Raw genomic sequence first — 19,684 nt, forward strand, 5'->3', positions numbered from 1 at the left:
TTAAGTGCTTTTTAATAAACGTTTTGGAACAATATTTTGCGCAGTGAGGCTTCTCCTTTCCCCTGAAAGAACCGGGGTCTGTGGGTTTACCCAGGTTCCTGATCTCACAAATGGGTACAAATTCCCACAAACACCCTCCAAAATCTTGTGGAAAGCCTTCCCAGAACAGTGAAGGATGTTATGGAGTTCTTGCTCTGTCACAAGCGATCGCAGGAGCCCGGCGGTCATCGCGACCGCCGGGCACTCACATGTGCTCCGGGCACACGCTTCCAAAAAGGAAAACCAATTTCAATGTCAAATTGCCAAGCCAACCTGCCGCAGTAAAACTGCGACGGCTGGTCAGCAAGCGGTTAAATACCACCAAAAGAAAGCTCTTGTGTGAAAAAAATTCTAAAAATGTGATATGTACAGTGTAGCATGACCGCGCAATTGTCATTCAAGTGACAGTGCTGATAATTTGGCCTGGGCAGGAAGGGGGTGAAAGTGCCCGATAGGCAAGTAGGTGAAGCAGTGATGCAATGGAGGGGCACCTAATGCCCATTGGTAAGAATAGTCGATTGTTGAGGAAAAGTTGCTGCAAGATGCCCGTAGGTTATTTTCCCTTTTTAGGAAACCTCTCTAAAAAATTAAATAAAATAAAAAACTTGTTCTTGCCGATTGGATACCATTTCTATATCTCGTGTGCTAGTCAGCAGGCAAAAGTCTTCTATGCCCTAAGTGTAATTATACTACTGTGTGCCAACAATGTATTTCTGGATGTCTGTGTCCAGGCAACGCACACAATAGACCACATGCAGCCAAAATAGGCTTTGTGCCCATTGTAGTCGGGACAGTTTACTGCAATGTTATGTGATAGATATCATTACTGTTCTGTGATGGGTATCGTTTTCCAAACATGTTTTTTTCAGTGCCTTAGTCCTTGGCAACCATCAAAATGTGAACATAAATCAAGAAGAACGTGCAAGAGACTTTGCCAAATTGGGGACCATCTTTTATTTTATTTTTTGTGATGTCTATATAAAACTATATTGTACACTTTGGTCATCACACCTAATATAATCTTGTTGGACAACCCATTCCAGAACCATGGCCCTTTTTAATATTTAGTTGCCCCTCTTTGTGACTCTCCACTCTTCTGGGAAAACTTTCAACAATATTTTTTTTGGAGGGTGTCTGTGGGAATCTGTGCCCATTTGTGATGTCAGGTACTGAAGTTGGATGAGAAGACCTGACTCGCCATTGGCATTTCAGTTCCTCCCAAAGGTGTTCAGCAGAGTTGAGGTCAAGGCTTCTTTGCAGGACACTGGAGTTCTTCAACACTAAACTGGTCACACCTGTCTTTATGAAGTTTCCTCCCATCTCCCTATTGCCGTCAATATGGAGTTGCCCCCTTAAAGACTTCCTCCACTCTTCTGAGAAGACTTTCTACATGATTTTGGAGGGTGTCTGTGGGAATGTGTGCCCAAACAGCTTACAAATTCATCCCAAAGGTATTCCAGTAGGGTTCAGATCAGGGCTCTGTGCCTATTCCCCAAAAGAGCATTCAAGTTGAGGTCATGCTGTTGAATGAAAAGACCTGGCTTGCAATTGGCAAGTCGATTCAAACCAAACCTTGTCTTTATGAAATTGCCCCCATTTTGTGGCTAAAACATCCTTCGCTCTTCAAAGAAGACTTTTTTTATAGGATTTTGGAGGATGTCTGTGGGAATTTGTGAGGTCAGGTATTGACGTTGGATGGGAAGACCTGACTCGCCATCAGTGTTCTAGTCCATCCCAAAGGTGTTCAGTAGGGTTGAGGTCAGGGCTTGGAGCTTGTTGGACATCCAGTTCAAAAAACATTGCCACTACTATAGCCACAAAGGGTGTCAACTCCATATTAGTGGCAACGTTTTTGAAATTGGGTGGCCAACAAGCTCCAAGCCCTGGCCTCAACTCCACTGAACAGCTTTGGGTTGGACTGGAACACTGATGGTGAGTCAGGTCTTTTCATCCCACGTCAATACCTGATCTCACATATGGGCACCCTCCAAAATCTTGTTGAGTCTTCCCAGAACAGTGGAGATGTTATAGCCACAAAGGAAGTCAACTCCATAACATCATTCACTGTTCTGGGAAGGCTTTCTACAAGATTTTGGAGGGTGTCTGTGGGAATTTGTGCCCATTTGTGAGGTCAGGTACTGATGTTGGATAAGAAAAGACCTGACTCACCATTGGCATTTCAGTTCCTCCCAAAGGTATTCAGTAGGGGTGATGTCAGGGCTCTGTGCAGGACACTGGAGTTCTTCAACACTAAATTGGTCACACCTGTCTTTTTTGGAGTTTCCTCCCATCTCCCCGTGGCCATTAATATGGAGTTGCCCCCTTAATGACTTCCTCCACTCATCTAAGAAGACTTTCTACATGATTTTGAAGGGTGTCTGTGGGAATTTGTACCCATTTATGAGGTTAGGTTCTGATGCTGGATGAGAAGACCTGGCTCACCATTGATGTTCCAATTCATCCCAAAGGTGTTCAGTAGGGTTGAGGGCTCTGTGCAGGACACTCAAGTTCCTCCATGCCCCCAAATCTACTGAATTCCTTTGGAATGAGAAGACCTCATCCCAAAGGTGTTCAGTATGATTAAGGGCAGGTACTGATTATGAATGAGAAGACCTTATACCAAAGGTCTTCCAATAGTAGGGTTGAGGTGGGGTCCCTGTGCAGGACACTCTAGTTCCTCCACACCATGTCCTTATGGAGCTTTACATGGGGGGGGGGGGGGCACTTTATGATGGAGTATTACCAGGACCCTTCACTGGAGACACCTGAGCTCCATTTGAAGGGGGAGCCTCATATTTTGACTATTAACATAGAGGTGTGATTGGCAGTTTTTTCACAATTTGGTCTTTTAGTTTATAAGGCAGAAGAAGGCTGAAGTGATGTGAAGTCTGGTGTCTGTTTGGCTTGAGGTCTGTTGTGTTGGGTTGCACCACCCTAGGAGTCTGCACGGGTCCATTTAGAACTGACTTTGCCTGCACTGAGGATCTTCAACTCTCTTTAGCTGTAATGTTAGAAAACATTAATCAGTACTCGCGTTTCAGTAATTTCATGGCCACTGCAGCGCTTTATATACAGATTTTTTGGTGTTGTGTCATACATGGACTTCAGAGCTGAAAACAATTGTTAAAAATCATTTAGGAATTTCCGTTTTGTTCAGTTGACTTCCACTTAAAGATGAAATAGTAGAATATAAATATCTGAGTGTCAGAAAATGAGGTAATTCCACCATCATAATCTGCCCGTTTTTATCTTTTGTTTTCGGAGCCTTCTTCAGCTTCTTTGTAGAAATTAGAGATTGTCTCGGAGATTCATATCTCCATTCTGATGAAAAGGTAGAACTGTAACTTGTGTCTGCAAATAAATTTTTCAGGACCTTGATCAGCTCCATCTTTTCAAATCACACATGTAGTGTGGAAGGAACTCTTTGTTCGTTGTGATTACATAAAATAGAAGTTGGAAGGATCAGATGGATACTTGCTGTTCTATTTGATTTTGAATTGGCTCCATGTTGGAATTGTGTACCGTCTAGGCCCGACTCGCTGTGCAATGTGGGGGAATCATCAGAAGTGTGGAAACAAATGTTTTGAGTCCTTTCTGTTTTACTTTGTGATAGCACAACGGACCAAATTCTCAGATGGTTCAATCACTGTATATTTCTATAGACCAGTGGTCTCCAAACTGAGGACAAAGGGCTATATGTGGACCTTTGCTTGTCGTTATCTATCACTTGAGCCACAATTTCACCCACTAATATGAGTAACTATTCCTCCCAATGACACTAACAATAGGGCACTATTCCTTCTAGGAATACCAGAGATGGAACACCATTCCTCCCACCGACGCCATCGATGGGGCATTATTCCTCCCAGTGACACCAACAATGGGGTACAATTCCTCTCAACGACACCAGTGACAGGGCGCCATTCCTCCCACACCAATGGCATATGCTGACGCCAATGCACAATTCCTTCCAGTGACACCCAGAATGGGCAGTATTCCTCCTGTTACTGACCATAGGTGCTTTGTAAATTTTCATACTCTCAATGCCACCAGTGGCGGGGCACCATTCCTCCCACACCAATGGCATATGCTGAAGCCAATGCACGATTCCTTCCAGTGAAACAATGGGCACTATTCCTTCTAGGAATCCTAGAGATGGGGCACCATTCTTCCCACCAACACTGGAGCACTGGTCCTCCCACTGACACTGTCGATGGGGCATTATTCCTCCCAATGACACCAACAATGGGGTACAATTCCTCCCACCAACGCCAGTGGTCGGGGCACCATTCCTCCCACCGACGCCAGTGGTCGGGGCACCATTCCTCCCACCGACGCAGAATTCTTTCCAGTGACACCAACCATGGGCAGTATTCCTCCTGTTACTGACCATAGGTGCTTTGTAAATTTTCATACTCCCAATGCCACCAATGGCGGGGCGCCATTTTTCCCATCGACACCATTCCTCCCACACCAATGGCATATGCTGATGCCAAGCAAAATTCCTTCCAGTGACACTAACAATGGGGCACTATTCCTTCTAGGAACTCCAGAGATGGGGCACCATTCCTCCCACCGACACCAACACTGAAGCACTGTTCCCCCCACTGACACCATTGATTGAGCATTATTCCTCCCAATGACACCAACAGTGGGGTACAATTCCTTCTACAGATACCAGAGACTGGGCACCATTCCTTCCACCGACACCAATGGTGGGGCGCCATTCCTTCCACCGACACCAGTGGTGCCGTGCCATTCCTTCCACACCAATGGCATATGCTGACGCCAACGCATGATTCCTTCCAGTGGCACCCACAATGGGCAGTGTTTCTCATGTTACTGACCAGGTGCTTTGTAAATTTTCATACTCCCAATGACAATCAAGCCTGAGGCATTTATTTAACCCTGCCCGATGCATTTTATACTCCCGCTGGCCACAGTCCGGCCTCCCTAAAGTCTGAGGGACAGTAATCGGGCACTTTGTGTAGAAAGTTTGGAGACCCCCGATCTACAGAGGACCACTAGTCTCGATCTGTAGAGGACCACTAGTCAAAAGTTCTCCTGGAAAGACACGGGTGGGTAGACTGATGATACATTTTTGTATTTCTGCTGTTTAATATCTAAAAAGAAGCAGCTCACGTTGTGAGTTAATATTCTGTGTTGAGAAAGGAGATGTACGGGAAAAGCTTTTTTTAGCTGTACTTCTCCTGTGAGTCACAGAGCCGGTCCAGGCTGAGGAACGATCCCGATTTTAATATGGTCAGGATCTGCCCAGAAGCCTGGACTCTGCTCATAGCCTGAGCCAGGCACTCCAGTGATCATCGGCAGTTTCTTCGCTCAGTTCTCGTTCTTGGAGGCCGCGGGCTGGGATTGCTGCTGCAGCCATCTAGGCATTTTTTTAAAATAACATTTTCTTTTAAAAATCTGCTTTGCCAAAAAAGTTTTTTTCAAATATATATACAAACACGGCATCCATGTATCTTTGCAGGAAAAAAGGTTGGACCACCAGGACCCGTTGGACCGCTAGGCCCCGCTGGGCCACCTGGACCTCCGGGGCCTCCAGGCCCTCCTGGAATACCAGGCATCCCTGGAATCCCAGGATCAAATGCAATGGGCCCTCCAGGACCCCCTGGGCCACCAGGTCCCCAAGGGCCACCAGGAAACCAAGGACCCACTGGTATGGAACATTAAGTCTTCTGATGCCTTCTGATTCTGATCTGTGGATAATATGCTGATTATTTCTTTCCTTCCCTCCCTTCCTTCCCCCCATTTCCCCTTTTTCATTAGGTCCTACAGAAAAGACCGCCCCTAAAGAGACTCCGGTAAGTCTTTTTCTTTGTGGTCTTTGGACTGGGTACCTGCTTGAGCTCTTTTAATACTTTAAACTAAAATGTTACGGTTATAAACAAAAAATATATACTAATCGCAGCCAAAGAAGAGGAGTTAGATATACTTGCCTCTCTGGTGGCCCATAACTCGTATATGTGTACCCATAAGACCCTTCAGCTTTCAATACTTGCAGAGGTGTCAGATGTCTGTGCCCGCTTTGTGGTTCCTTCCTTTGACCCCCTATGTCATTGCTAAATCCTGGGGGACACAGGCATCCAACACACTGGGAAGTGTTGAAAGCTTAAGAGTCCCTGCGTTTGGTGGGCTCCAGTAGGGCAAAGGTAGAAGGCACAGACTGCTGGAGAGACGAGTCGAATACGTCTTCTATTGTGGGAAACGGTGATTGATCACCACCAACCTGCCGAGCCTATCGTCAAATGCCGACCGGGGTGGGACATTTGTAGTTCCAAGTGGACGTCATATGACAACCTCCTGGAACGCCCCACTGGCCACGCTGCCATGCAGTCTGTGACCCACCAGCCACAGCCGATGACTGATCAATGTACCAGCACCATGTGATCTCTGTGACCAATCACTTTGAATCATGTGACATTTGTAAATGTCAAATGGCCTTCGATTCATGTCATTTGTTGTACACAATTGTGTTGAGCTCTGTGATTGGTCACAGTGATCACATGGTACAGATGGGGCTGTGATTGGTCACATTGATCACATGGTACAGATGGGGCTAATCACAGCTAATCCCAATAGTAAACCGTGAATGGGTAGTTTTCATTCTGGAAAAACTGGTTGCTTAGAACAGTGAAATTCATTGTTCTAAGCAATCATTGTGTGTGTGTGTGTGTGTGTGTGTGTGTGTGTGTGTATGTGTGTATGTGTGTGTGTATATATATATATATATATATATATATATATATATATATATATATATATATATATAAACCCACACATGTGGCCCTTTGCTTGCCTTTTATCCAACCCTTGAACACCAGCAATGGGCAACCATTCCTTCCACTGACACCAATGATGGAGCACTGTTCCTCCCACTGATACCAATGATGGGGCACTGATATCAACAATTGGCACTAGTCCACCTTAATACAAGGGACTATTCCTCAGACCAACACCAACAATGGATCACCATCCTTAAGCAATGTATACCAACGATTGACATCAAATCATTTTCTACTCAGAATTGACACATTCCAGCCCCCCAGAACATCTGAAGGACAGTAAACTGCCCCTTTGTTTAGCAAGTTTGGAGACCCCTGGCCTTATAATAAATTAATTAATTTGGTATAAGCAATTATGATGTATAAAAATAAAATAAATAAATCCTGATCACTTCCCCAGAGTAGTAGAAGGTTACTATGGTAACATTGTATCACTCTGGTCACACTGTTAAAAGAAAAAAAAAATGTAATACAGAATAAAAATTACAAAAAAATTGTATTTTAATTTTTTTAATACTGTCACCGGTCAGTGATCACCGCCACACCAATTATATGACGCTGTACTGCACTGGTCACAAAATGTTTAAAAAAAAAAGTGATTTTTTTTATTATTATTATTTCATTTTCTACAAAATTGTGACGAAAAAAATTACAACTTCAAAAAAAAACTCATCATGCCCGGTATTGAAGGGGTTAAAAATGTTGCATTTTGCAGAAGAACCTGAATTAGTCTTTAACTCTGTTGGAATGATTGTGTAGGATGTTTTATGGGGGGTAATTCTGCCCTTGTGTCGGGGGTGGGTGTTGCCCCATCAATGTGTTAGACAAGGACCTTTTTAAGTTGTCTGTTATTTCCAAACATGATTGAAAACATCCTCCCATTTTTATTTTATTGCTGGCGGGAGAAAGCGACGCGGTGATGGTGTTTGGTAGGACTGGCGGTAAGCGCGTGTCTCCTTCGAGGTCTCTGTCTGCTCCTCATTCCCCTCCGAGTGTTTCATTTTTTTTTTTTCTCAGTCTTTTTTTTGCTCCATTTTCCATCTGTTTTCCATCAGCACAACTTATTGACTTCAATTGCAATTTATTTCTTAAACGTGACGTCCTCACTGCCTGCGAGAAAGTGTTAGTTTTGGGAGGATTATCACCGGGGGGGGGGGGGGGTTTGTAGGCGCACACCGTATGGGCACCCCACACACTATATATACATACGATTTTCCTGGATGACGCATTTGATGTCCGTATGTAAATAAACTTATCTTAAGCCTTTGCCTCCCGCCCCCCGCCATTCCTTTAAAAAGTTCTGAATGCTGGGAGAGATCGGCCGATCACGTGACCAGTGTTTGGTGGTCACATGATCACAATGATACTGACTACTGATAATTAGTGGGGGGGGTAAAGCTCGCCATTTTGGGTATTAGGTGGTCGTAAAGAGGTTAAAAGATATTGAAATAGGAGGAGAGTGGAGAAGAGTGTTCTGATGGATGGCAGAATCCTGTATGAGGACAACCTTTTATATATCTTCCAACACAAAACAATCTAAATTTGTATCATTCCTTTAACTGAGGGGTCGCGCGGGGGGGGGGGGGGGGATCTGTAACCGCGGTCCGCACAACACTGTCACAGACCGCAGTCGCTGCTCACCGGCTGCTGTGCGGCCATGCCCGTGTGTCATCCTATCGGCAGGACAGGGGCCGGAGAGCTCCTCCCAGCGCCTGCCCTGCTGATAGGATGATATTGGGGGGGGGGGGGGGGCGGCAGAGGACACACGGACTGATCAGAGCCTCTTCCCTGCAAGAGGTAGGAGTCCTAAGCAGGGGAGGCAGATTAGAATGGGGCAAGAGAGGGAAGAGGGGCCAGACTGCAGGGGCACGGGAATGTAAAGAAGGCAATGTAATCATGAAAGCGCCCCCTTTACAGAGCAGTCCCCTTTATATTAATGTAAAGGAAACTGTAATGTAAATGGGGGCGGAGGGGCTGTAATTAGTACAGTGTCCCCTTTATATCACAGACCCCCTTTCAAACCCCCTTTCAAACCCCCTTTACATTCTTGTAAAGGCGGCACTGTAATGTAAAGGTGTAAATGGAATCTGTGATACAGTGCCCCCCCCCCCATTATATTACAGTGCCCCCTTTACATAGAAGCTCCTGTTATATTAATGCAAGAGAGACTGTAATGATTACAGTGTCCCCTTTATTTTAAAGGGGATCCGTGATATAAAAAAGGACTGCATTGCAAGGGGGGCGCTATAATCATTACAGTACAGTGCCCCCTTTACAGAGAATTTCCCGTTATATTAATGTAAAGGGGGGGCACTGTAATTATTACATTGCCCCATTTACAGAGAAGTTCCATTTATATTAATGTAAAGGGGGGCACTGTAATGATTACATTGCCACATTTACAGAGAAGTTCCCTTTATATTAATGTAAAGGGGGCACTGTAATGATTACATTGTCCCATTTACAGAGAAGTTCCCTTTATATTAATGTAAAGGGGGGCACTGCAATGTAAAGGGGGGGGGGGTCACTGTAATGATTACATTGCCCCATTTACAGAGAAGTTCCCGTTTATATTAACCACTTCCCGACCAGCGCACGCCGATGTACGTCGACAGAATGGCACGGGCAGGCATATTGGCGTACAGGTACGTCCAATATTCAATGCCGCCCTGCCATCGGGAGCGCGCCGGCGGCGGCGCGCTCCCGCGCTGGTCGGGACCCCCGTGAGTCCGGTCGCGGGACTCGCGGACTCGATCGCCGTGGGCATCCCCTTCTCACGGAGCGGCCGAATGGAGGAAATGCCGAGTAAACAGCATTTCTCCATTCTGCCTAGCAACTAGTGACGCTGATCTCTGCTCCATGTGATTGGAGCAGAGATCAGTGTTCACTAAATGAAAGCCCAACCCCCCCACAGTTAGTAACACACCCCTAGGAACACTTAACCCCTACACTGCCACCCACTGGTTAACCCCTTCACTGCCAGTGTCATTTATACAGGAATCACTGCATTTATATAGCAGTGATTACTGTATAAATGACAATGGTCCCAAAAATGTGTCAAAAATGTCCAATGGGTCCCCCACAATGTCGCAGTCACAATAAAAATCGCTGATCGCCGCCATTACTAGTAAAAAAAAAATAATAAAAAATTATTAATAAAAATGCTATAAAACTATCCCTATTTTGTAAACGCTATAACTTTTGCGCAAACCAATCAATCGCTTATTGCAATTTTTTTTTTACCAAAAATATGTAGAAGAATACGTATCGGCCTAAACTGAGGGAAAAAAATGTTTTTTTATATATTTTTGGGGGATATTTATTATAACAAAAAGTAAAAAATAATGCGTTTTTTTTCAAAATTGTCGCTCTATTTTTGTTTATAGCGCAAAAAATCAAAACCGCAGGGGTGATCAAATACCACCAAAAGAAAGCTCTATTTGTGGGAAAAAAAGGACGTCAATTTTGTTTTGGAGCCATGTCGCACGGCCGCGCAATTGTCAGTTAAAGCGACGCAGTGCCGAATCGCAAAAAGTGGTCTGGTCTTTGACCAGCAAAATGGTCCGGTCTGCAAGTGGTTAATATTAATGTAAAGGAGACTGTATTGTATGGGGGGGGCACTGTAATGATTACCGTGTCCCCTTTATATGACAGACCCCCTTTATTGTAAAGGGGATCTGTGATATAAAAAAGGACTGCATTGCAAGGGGGGGAGCACTGTAATATAAAGGGGGGGCACTGTAATGATTAGTGTCCCCTTTGTATCACAAACCCCTTATACATTAATGTAAAGGGAATCTGTGATATACAGTGCCTTGCGAAAGTATTCGGCCCGCTTGAACTTTTCAACCTTTTGCCACATTTCAGGCTTCAAACATAAAGATATACATTTTTATTTTTTGTGAAGAATCACCAACAAGTGGGACACAATTGTGAAGTGGAACGAAATCTATTGGATTTTTGAAACTTTTTTTAACTAAAAAAATAAATAAAAAGTGGGGCGTGTAAAATGATTCGGCCCTCTTGCGTTTAATACTTTGTAGAGCCACCTTTTGCTGCGATTACAGCTGCAAGTCGCTTGGGGTATGTCTCTATCAGTTTTGCACATTGAGAGACTGAAATTCTTGCCCATTCTTCCATGCAAAACAGCTTGAGCTCAGTGGGGTTGGATGGAGAGCATTTGTGAACAGCAGTTTTCAGCTCTTTCCACAGATTCTCGATTGGATTCAGGTCTGGACTTTGACTTGGCCATTCTAACACCTGGATATGTTTATTTGTGAACCATTCCTTTGTAGATTTTGCTGTATGTTTGGGATCATTGTCTTGTTGGAAGATAAATCTCCGTCCCAGTTTCAGGTCTTTTGCAGACTCCAACAGGTTTTCATCCAGAATGGTCCTGTATTTGGCTGCATCCATCTCCCCCTCAATTTTAACCATCTTCCCTGTCCCTGCTGAAGAAAAGCAGGCCCAAACCATGATGCTGCCACCACCATGTTTGACAGTGGGGCTGGTGTGTTGAGGGTGATGAGCTGTGTTGCTTTTACGCCAAACATATCATTTTGCATTGTGGGCAAAAAGTTAGATTTTGGTTTCATCTGACCAGAGCACCTTCTTCCACATGTTTGGTGCGTCTCCCAGGTGGCTTGTGGCAAACTTTAGACAAGACTTTTTATCGATATCTTTGAGAAATGGCTTTCTTCTTGCCACTCTTCCATAAAGGCCAGATTTGTGCAGTGTACGACTGATTGTTGTCCTATGGACAGACTCTTCCCACCTCAGCTGCAGTTCTCTGCAGTTCATCCAGAGTGATCATGGGCCTCTTGGCTGCATCTCTGATCAGTCTTCTCCTTGTCTGAGCTGAAAGTTTAGAGGGACGGCCAGGTCTTGGTAGATTTGCAGTGGTCTGATACTCCTTCCATTTCAAAATGATCGCTTGCACAGTGCTCCTTGGGATGTTTAAAGCTTGGGAAATCTTTTTGTATCCAAATCCGGCTTTAAACTTCTCCACAACAGTATTACAGACCTGCCTGGTGTGTTCCTTGGTCTTCATGATGCTCTCTGCGCTTTCAACAGAACCCTGAGACTATCACAGGTGCATTTATACAGAGACTTGATTACACACAGGTGGATTATATTTATCACCATCAGTCATTTAGGACAACATTGGATCATTCAGAGATCCTCGCTGAACTTCTGGAGTGAGTTTGCTGCACTGAAAGTAAAGGGGCCGAATAATTTTGCACGCACCACTTTTCAGTTTTTTATTTGCTAAAAAAGTTTAAATTATCCAATAGATTTCGTTCCACTTCACAATTGTGTCCCATTTGTTGGTGATTCTTCACAAAAAATTTAAATTTTATATCTTTATGTTTGAAGCCTGAAATGTGGCAAAAGGTTGAAAAGTTCAAGGGGGCCGAATACTTTCGCAAGGCACTGTAAAAAGGGACTGCACTGCAATCATTACAGTACCCCTCCTTTATATTACAGTGCCCCCCTTTACAGAGAAGTTCCGGTTATATTAATATAAAGGGGGGGGCACTGTGATGTGAAGGGGAATTGAGAACACTGATATGGGAGACTGTGCTGTAAAAGGGGGTTGTGGTGTGGGGGGGGGGGGGCTGAGGACAAACTCCTTGAATATTCCCCCTCCCCCCTCCCTCGTCTCTGGGAAAATTAGCCACCATGAAACTGGTCTCAAAAAAGGTTGGGGGTCCCGTTGGCTTTAAACCCCCTTAAAGTGGTTGTAAAGCCTAAATATTTATATTTTTTATAATTTTACTGCCATGCACCGGATCACGTGTGTGTGTGTGTGTGTGTGTGTGTGTGTGTGTGTGTGTGTACGAGATTTTGCTCTTCTACCTGCAGGGGGGGGGGCCGCAACCGGTGTTTGTGGACACCAACAGTCATGTAAACTAATCAATATACACTTATTGGGATTTTACCAAACATATGTAGCAAAATACATTTTGGTACAGCGTCGCATGACCGCTCAATTGTCAGAGTAATGTAAAAAAATGGGGGGGGGGGGGGGGGGAATGTTTGGGTAGTAGTTTTTTGCATGTGCCAACCTGCATAGCACAGTCCAGTGCAGCACATTTTGGGGAAAGTCGGAGACTTAATTTTTAACCTTTTCTTCCACATAGGGAACCCTATTCAAATGAATGAGCTGCCCTACTCCATGTAGGATGGGCTCGGGGGGGGGGGGGTGCTGGGGGCTATCAGACGGGCACCGGGGGGGGTGCTGAGTCCTCTGGGGGCTATCAGACCTAAGGATTCTTGGGTAGGAGAAGGACAAAGGGGCAAGGTTGGTTCTCTGATCAGCAGAAGCGCCCATTAACCACTTGAGGGCCGTAGGGCCACTGCTAAAAATATATATATAACGTTTGGGGGTTCCAAGTCATTTTCTAGCAAAAAAAAAAAAAAATACTGATTTTCATGTAGGAGAGAAGTGCCACAACTGGTCTGGTTGGCAAAGGGTTAAAGTGTGTGGTGGGAATGTGGGGTATCTATAGATGGGTCAGAGTTGTGGCGTTGGATGAATAACGAAGAAGACACATCGCAACCTTTTTGGTGAATTAAAGTTCTTTGTTATTCATCCAACATCATGACTCCGATCCATCCATAGGCGCCCCGCCGTGTTCCGCCCTTAAACACCCCGCTGCGGTTAGCCCTTAGAGGCTCCACCCATAGACGCCCCGCCTCGTTCCGCCCATAGACGCCCCGCCTCGTTCCGCCCATAGACGCCCCGCCTCGTTCCGCCCATAGACGCCCACCCGTGTTCCGCCCCGCCTCGTTGCGCCCATAGACGCCCCGCCTCGTTGCGCCCATAGACGCCCCGCCTCGTTGCGCCCATAGACGCCCCGCCTCGTTGCGCCCATAGACGCCCCGCCTCGTTGCGCCCATAGACGCCCCGCCTCGTTGCGCCCATAGACGCCCCACCCTCAGACGCCCTCCCGCGTTTCACCCATAGACGCCCTCCCGCGTTTCACCCATAGACGCCCTCCCGCGTTTCACCCATAGACGCCCTCCCGCGTTTCACCCATACACGTTCTGCCCATAGACGCCTCGTCTCATTCTGCCCATAGACGTTCTGCCCATAGAGGCCCCGCCGCGTTCTGCCCATAGAGGCCCCGCCGCGTTCTGCCCATAGAGGCCCCGCCGCGTTCTGCCCATAGAGGCCCCGCCGCGTTCTGCCCATAGAGGCCCCGCCGCGTTCTGCCCATAGAGGCCCCGCCGCGTTCTGGCCATAGAGGCCCCGCCGCGTTCTGCCCATAGAGGCCCCGCCGCGTTCTGCCCATAGAGGCCCCGCCGCGTTCTGCCCATAGAGGCCCCGCCGCGTTCCGCCCATAGAGGCCCCGCCGCGTTCCGCCCATAGATACCAACATGCACCTCTACCAATCGGAGCACTGATGGGCCTTTTGTCCTCCTCCTACCCATAGGATATCCTGTAGTGGGGGACACAGACACTTCCACATGCCTTGGTTATACATACACCACCTTGGTGGATAAATTATTTTACTGATCAATATACAGCTAAAAGCCACCTATAAGATCAGACCACCCCCCCCCCCCCCATATCTGGTGGGGGGTGAGGGATGACTAATACCCTTCACATAATGCCAACCAGCTTAATGGGTGGCATGGAAAGCACCAAAACGTTCCTCTTTCCCTGTACAGCCCGTCACCCCCCCCCAGCTTCCACGGCCGCCGCCTCTGTGAGAACGCTTTTGTGTCATATTAATAATGTGCTTCTCATTTTACTTTACACTTCATTAAAAAAAAAATATTAATCTGTTTATATAATAATTTAGAAGAGTTTTGTGATTCCCCTCGTCTGATCCAGTGACTGTTTCTCTTGCAGCCCGCTGTCGTCCATCTGCAGGGCCAGGGCTCAGCCATACAAGTGAAGAATGGTAAGAAATCAATGGCCATTCTTTTATTTCCAGTGATAGGATTGCTTTATCTGCCGCCATATTTACACCCCTGACCTGAACTGGGCATGTGCGGATCATTGCAGGACTTTTCTGTGTGTGCGCCGAGGAAATGCTGCAAAGGTTTCACAATGGAAATTAGTGGGTGTGGCCAGTGATGTTGGGGCAATCATATAAATCATACATTTGGGAGCCTTAAAAGTTTCCCTGTGTCCCCTACAGTGCAAACCCAGAAAGTATTCACAGCGCTTCACATTTTCCATATTTTGTTATTTTACAGCCTTATTCCAAAATGGATTAAATTCATCATGTCCATAAGTATCGCAGGCTCCTCCCATGGACAGAGGTATCGCAGGCTCCTCCCATGGACAGAGGTATCGCAGGCTCCTCCCATGGACAGAGGTATCGCAGGCTCCTCCCATGGACAGAGGTATCGCAGGCTCCTCCCATGGACAGAGGTATCGCAGGCTCCTCCCATGGACAGAGGTATCGCAGGCTCCTCCCATGTCCATAAGTATCACAGGCTTTGCTCAATACTTTGGTGAAGGTCCTTTGGCACCAATTACAGCCTCAAGTCTTGTTGAGTATGATGCTACAAGCTTGGCACTCCTATTTTTGGGCAGTTTCTCCCATTCTTCTTTGTAGGACCTCTCAAGTGCCATCAGGTTGGATGGGGAGCGTCGGTGAACAGCCATTTTCAGATCTCTCCGGAGATGTTCAAGTCTGGGCTCTGGCTGGGCCACTCAAGGACATCCACAGAGTTGTCCTGTAGCCAATCCTTTGTTATCTTACCTGGGTGCTTAGGGTCGTTGTCCTGTTGAAGATGAATCTTCTCCCCAATCTGAGATCCAGAGCACTCTGGAGCAGGTTTTCATCAAGGATGTCTCTGTACATTGCTGCATTCATCTTTCCGTCAATCCTGACTAGTCTCCCAGTTCCAGACGCTGAAAAACATCCCCACAGCATGATGCTGCCACCACCATTCTTCACTGTAGGGATGGTATTGGCCAGGTGATGAGTGGTGTCTGGTTTCCTCCAGACATGACGCTTGCCATTCAGGCCAAAGAGTTTAACCTTTGTGTCCTTCAGGTGACTTTTGGCAAACTCCAGGTGGTCTGTCATGTGCCTTTTACTGAGGAATAGCTTCCGTCTGGCCACTCTACCATACAGGTCTGATTCGTGGAGTGCTGCAGAGATGGTTGTCCTTCTGGAAGGTTCTCCTCTCTCCGCAGAGAAACATTGGAGCTCTGTCAGAGTGACCATCGGGTTCTTGGTCACCTCCCTGACTAAGGCCCTTCTCTCCCGATTGCTCAGTTTGGCCGGGTGGTCCACTCTAGGTAGAGTCCTGGTGGTTCCAAACTTCTTCCATTTATGGATGATGGAGGCCACTGTGCTCATTGGGACCTTCAGGCTCGGTTCACACAGGGGTGACTTGTCCAGGCGACTTCGCCGCCTGACAAGTCGCCCCCGTTCTGTACTACGGAACCGTTCTAATAGGAGCGACTCGAGACGCTCCGACTTAGAAAAAAGGTTCCTGTACTACTTTTGCGGCGACTTCGGGCGACTTGCATTGACTTCTATACAGAAGTCGTTTTGCAAGTCGCCGCTGAGGTCGCGGCAGGTCGCAGCGCTGCAAGTCGTGCCGCGTCCTGTGTGAACCGAGCCTCAATGCTGCAGAAATGTTTCTGTACCCTTCCCCCGATCTGTGCCTCCATACAATCCTGTCTCTGAGGTCTACAGATAATTCCTTGGACTCCATGGCTTGGTTTAGCCGGGCAATCCGCTTTAGGAAGAGTCCTGGTGGTTCCAAACTTCTTCCATTTACAGATGATGGAGGCCACTGTGCTCATTGGGACCTTCAATGCTACAGAAATGTTTCTGTACCCTTCCCCCGATCTGTGCCTCCACACAATCCTGTCTCCGAGGTTTACAGACAATTCCTTGGACTTCATGGCTTGGTTTGTGCTCTGACATGCACTGTTACCTGTGGGACCTTCTATAGACAGGTGTGTGCCTTTCCAAATCATGTCCAATCAACTGAATTTACCACAGGTGGGCTCCAATCATGTTGTGGAAACATCTCAAAAGTGAAGCACTGTGAATATGTTTCGGATGCACTGTAACTCCCCTCCATAGGTCATTGACAACGTGGATTGTAGTAGTAAGTAATGAGTAGTGCAGGGGTCAGGAGTGTATAAACACACAGTACATGCGTATCACAGAATATCTAATGCAGAGTTCAGTAGTATATAATACACAGTACAGTATTAAAGCACTACTATACTCGCCTTGATTCCAGTGATGCGCCATCCCAGGACCTCCTTGCTGGCTGCTGTCATCTTCAGGCAGCCAGCTTCTGGGTCTCGATCGCTGGCTGCTGTCATTGGCCGGGCTGAGAATGACGTCACTCCCATGCCAGCGGAAAGGTCAGGTCAGAGGAAAAGTTATATAGAATGCAGGGGTCAGTAGTATGTAATGTAGAGGTCAGGGGAAGTTATATAGAATGCAGGGGTCAGTAGTATGTAATGTAGAGGTCAGGGGAAGTTATATAGAATGCAGGGGTCAGTAGTATGTAATGTAGAGGTCAGGGGAAAGTTATATAGAATGCAGGGGTCAGTGGTATGTAATGTAGAGGTCAGGGGAAGTTATACAGAATGCAGGGGTCAGTAGTATGTAATGTAGTGGTCAGGGGAAAGTTATATAGAATGCAGGGGTCAGTAGTATGTAACCTAGAGGTAAGTTATACAGAATGCAGGGGTCAGTAATATGTAATGTAGAGGTCAGAGGAAAGTTATATAGAAAGCAGGGGACAGTAGTATGTAATGTAGAGGTCGGGAAATTTTTGCAGAATGCAGGTGTCAGTAGTATGTAATGTAGAGGTCAGGGGAAAGTTATACAGAATGCAGGGGTCAGTGGTATGTAATGTAGAGGTCAGGGGAAGTTATATAGAATGCAGGGGTCAGTAGTATGTAATGTAGAGGTCAGGGGAAGTTATATAGAATGCAGGGGTCAGTAGTATGTAATGTAGAAGTCAGGGGAAGTTATATAGAATGCAGGGGTCAGTGGTATGTAATGTAGAGGTCAGGGGAAAGTTATACAGAATGCAGGGGTCAGTGGTATGTAATGTAGAAGTCAGGGGAAGTTATATAGAATGCAGGGGTCAGTGGTATGTAATGTAGAGGTCAGGGGAAAGTTATACAGAATGCAGGGGTCAGTGGTATGTAATGTAGAGGTCAGGGGAAGTTATATAGAATGCAGGGGTCAGTAGTATGTAATGTAGAGGTCAGGGGAAGTTATATAGAATGCAGGGGTCAGTAGTATGTAATGTAGAAGTCAGGGGAAGTTATATAGAATGCAGGGGTCAGTGGTATGTAATGTAGAGGTCAGGGGAAGTTATACAGAATGTAGAGGTCAGGGGAAAGTTATACAGAATGCAGGGGTCAGTAGTATGTAATGTAGAGGTCAGGGGAAAGTTATATAGAATGCAGGGGTCAGTGGTATGTAATGTAGAGGTCAGGGGAAGTTATATAGAATGCAGGGGTCAGTAGTATGTAATGTAGAGGTCAGGGGAAGTTATATAGAATGCAGGGGTCAGTAGTATGTAATGTAGAAGTCAGGGGAAGTTATATAGAATGCAGGGGTCAGTGGTATGTAATGTAGAGGTCAGGGGAAAGTTATACAGAATGCAGGGGTCAGTGGTATGTAATGTAGAAGTCAGGGGAAGTTATATAGAATGCAGGGGTCAGTGGTATGTAATGTAGAGGTCAGGGGAAAGTTATACAGAATGCAGGGGTCAGTGGTATGTAATGTAGAGGTCAGGGGAAGTTATATAGAATGCAGGGGTCAGTAGTATGTAATGTAGAGGTCAGGGGAAGTTATATAGAATGCAGGGGTCAGTAGTATGTAATGTAGAAGTCAGGGGAAGTTATATAGAATGCAGGGGTCAGTGGTATGTAATGTAGAGGTCAGGGGAAGTTATACAGAATGTAGAGGTCAGGGGAAAGTTATACAGAATGCAGGGGTCAGAAGTATGTAATGTAGAGGTCAGGGGAAAGTTATATAGAATGCAGGGGTCAGTGGTATGTAATGTAGAGGTCAGGGGAAGTTATACAGAATGCAGGGGTCAGTAGTATGTAATGTAGAGGTCAGGGGAAAGTTATATAGAATGCAGGGGTCAGTAGTATGTAACGTAGAGGTAAGTTATACAGAATGCAGGGGTCAGTAATATGTAATGTAGAGGTCAGAGGAAAGTTATATAGAAAGTAGGGGACATTAGTATGTAATGTAGAGGTCGGGAAATTTTTGCAGAATGCAGGTGTCAGTAGTATGTAATGTAGAGGTCAGGGGAAGTTGCATTACATACTACTGACCTTTGCATTCTATATAACTTCCCCTGACCTCTACATTACATACTACTGACCCCTGCATTCTGTATAACTTCCCCTGACCTCTACATTACATACTACTGACACCTGCATTCTGTATAACTTTCCCCTGACCTCTACATTACATACTACTGACACCTGCATTCTGTATAACTTTCCCATGACCTCTACATTACATACTGACACCTGCATTCTGTATAACTTTCCCATGACCTCTACATTACATACTACTGACCCCTGCATTCTGCATAACTTTCCCCTGACCGCTACATTACATACTACTGACCCCTGCATTCTATATAGAAGTCAGGGGAAATGATATAGAATGCAGGGGTTAGTAGTATGTAACGTAGCGGTCAGGAGGAAGTTATACAGAATGCAGGGGTCGGTAGTATGTTATGTAGAGGTCAGGGGAACGTTATACAGAATGCAGGGGCTAGTGGTATGTAATGTAGAGGTCAGGGGAAAGTTAAACAGAATGCAGGGGTCAGTAGTATGTAATGTAGAGGTCAGGGGAAAGTTA

At 46.0% G+C, this 19,684-nt stretch overlaps 1 protein-coding gene across 1 annotated transcript in view; it reads left to right on the top strand.

Annotated features, from left to right (window-relative positions):
* Positions 1–19,684, top strand: part of EDA (ectodysplasin A) — a gene marked incomplete in the record, with an annotated part of 49,113 nt that overhangs the window by 9,016 nt on the left and 20,413 nt on the right. Inside the window, 3 exon segments of the mRNA XM_077474242.1 lie at positions 5,531–5,719; positions 5,830–5,864; positions 14,707–14,758. Coding sequence (XP_077330368.1) covers positions 5,531–5,719; positions 5,830–5,864; positions 14,707–14,758 — 276 coding nt within the window.

Source organism: Lithobates pipiens, unplaced genomic scaffold (genome assembly GCF_037356315.1).
Source record: "Lithobates pipiens isolate NorthernLeopardFrog02 unplaced genomic scaffold, aLitPip1_a1.2 Scaffold_1, whole genome shotgun sequence".
NCBI classification, from domain to species: domain Eukaryota; kingdom Metazoa; phylum Chordata; class Amphibia; order Anura; family Ranidae; genus Lithobates; species Lithobates pipiens.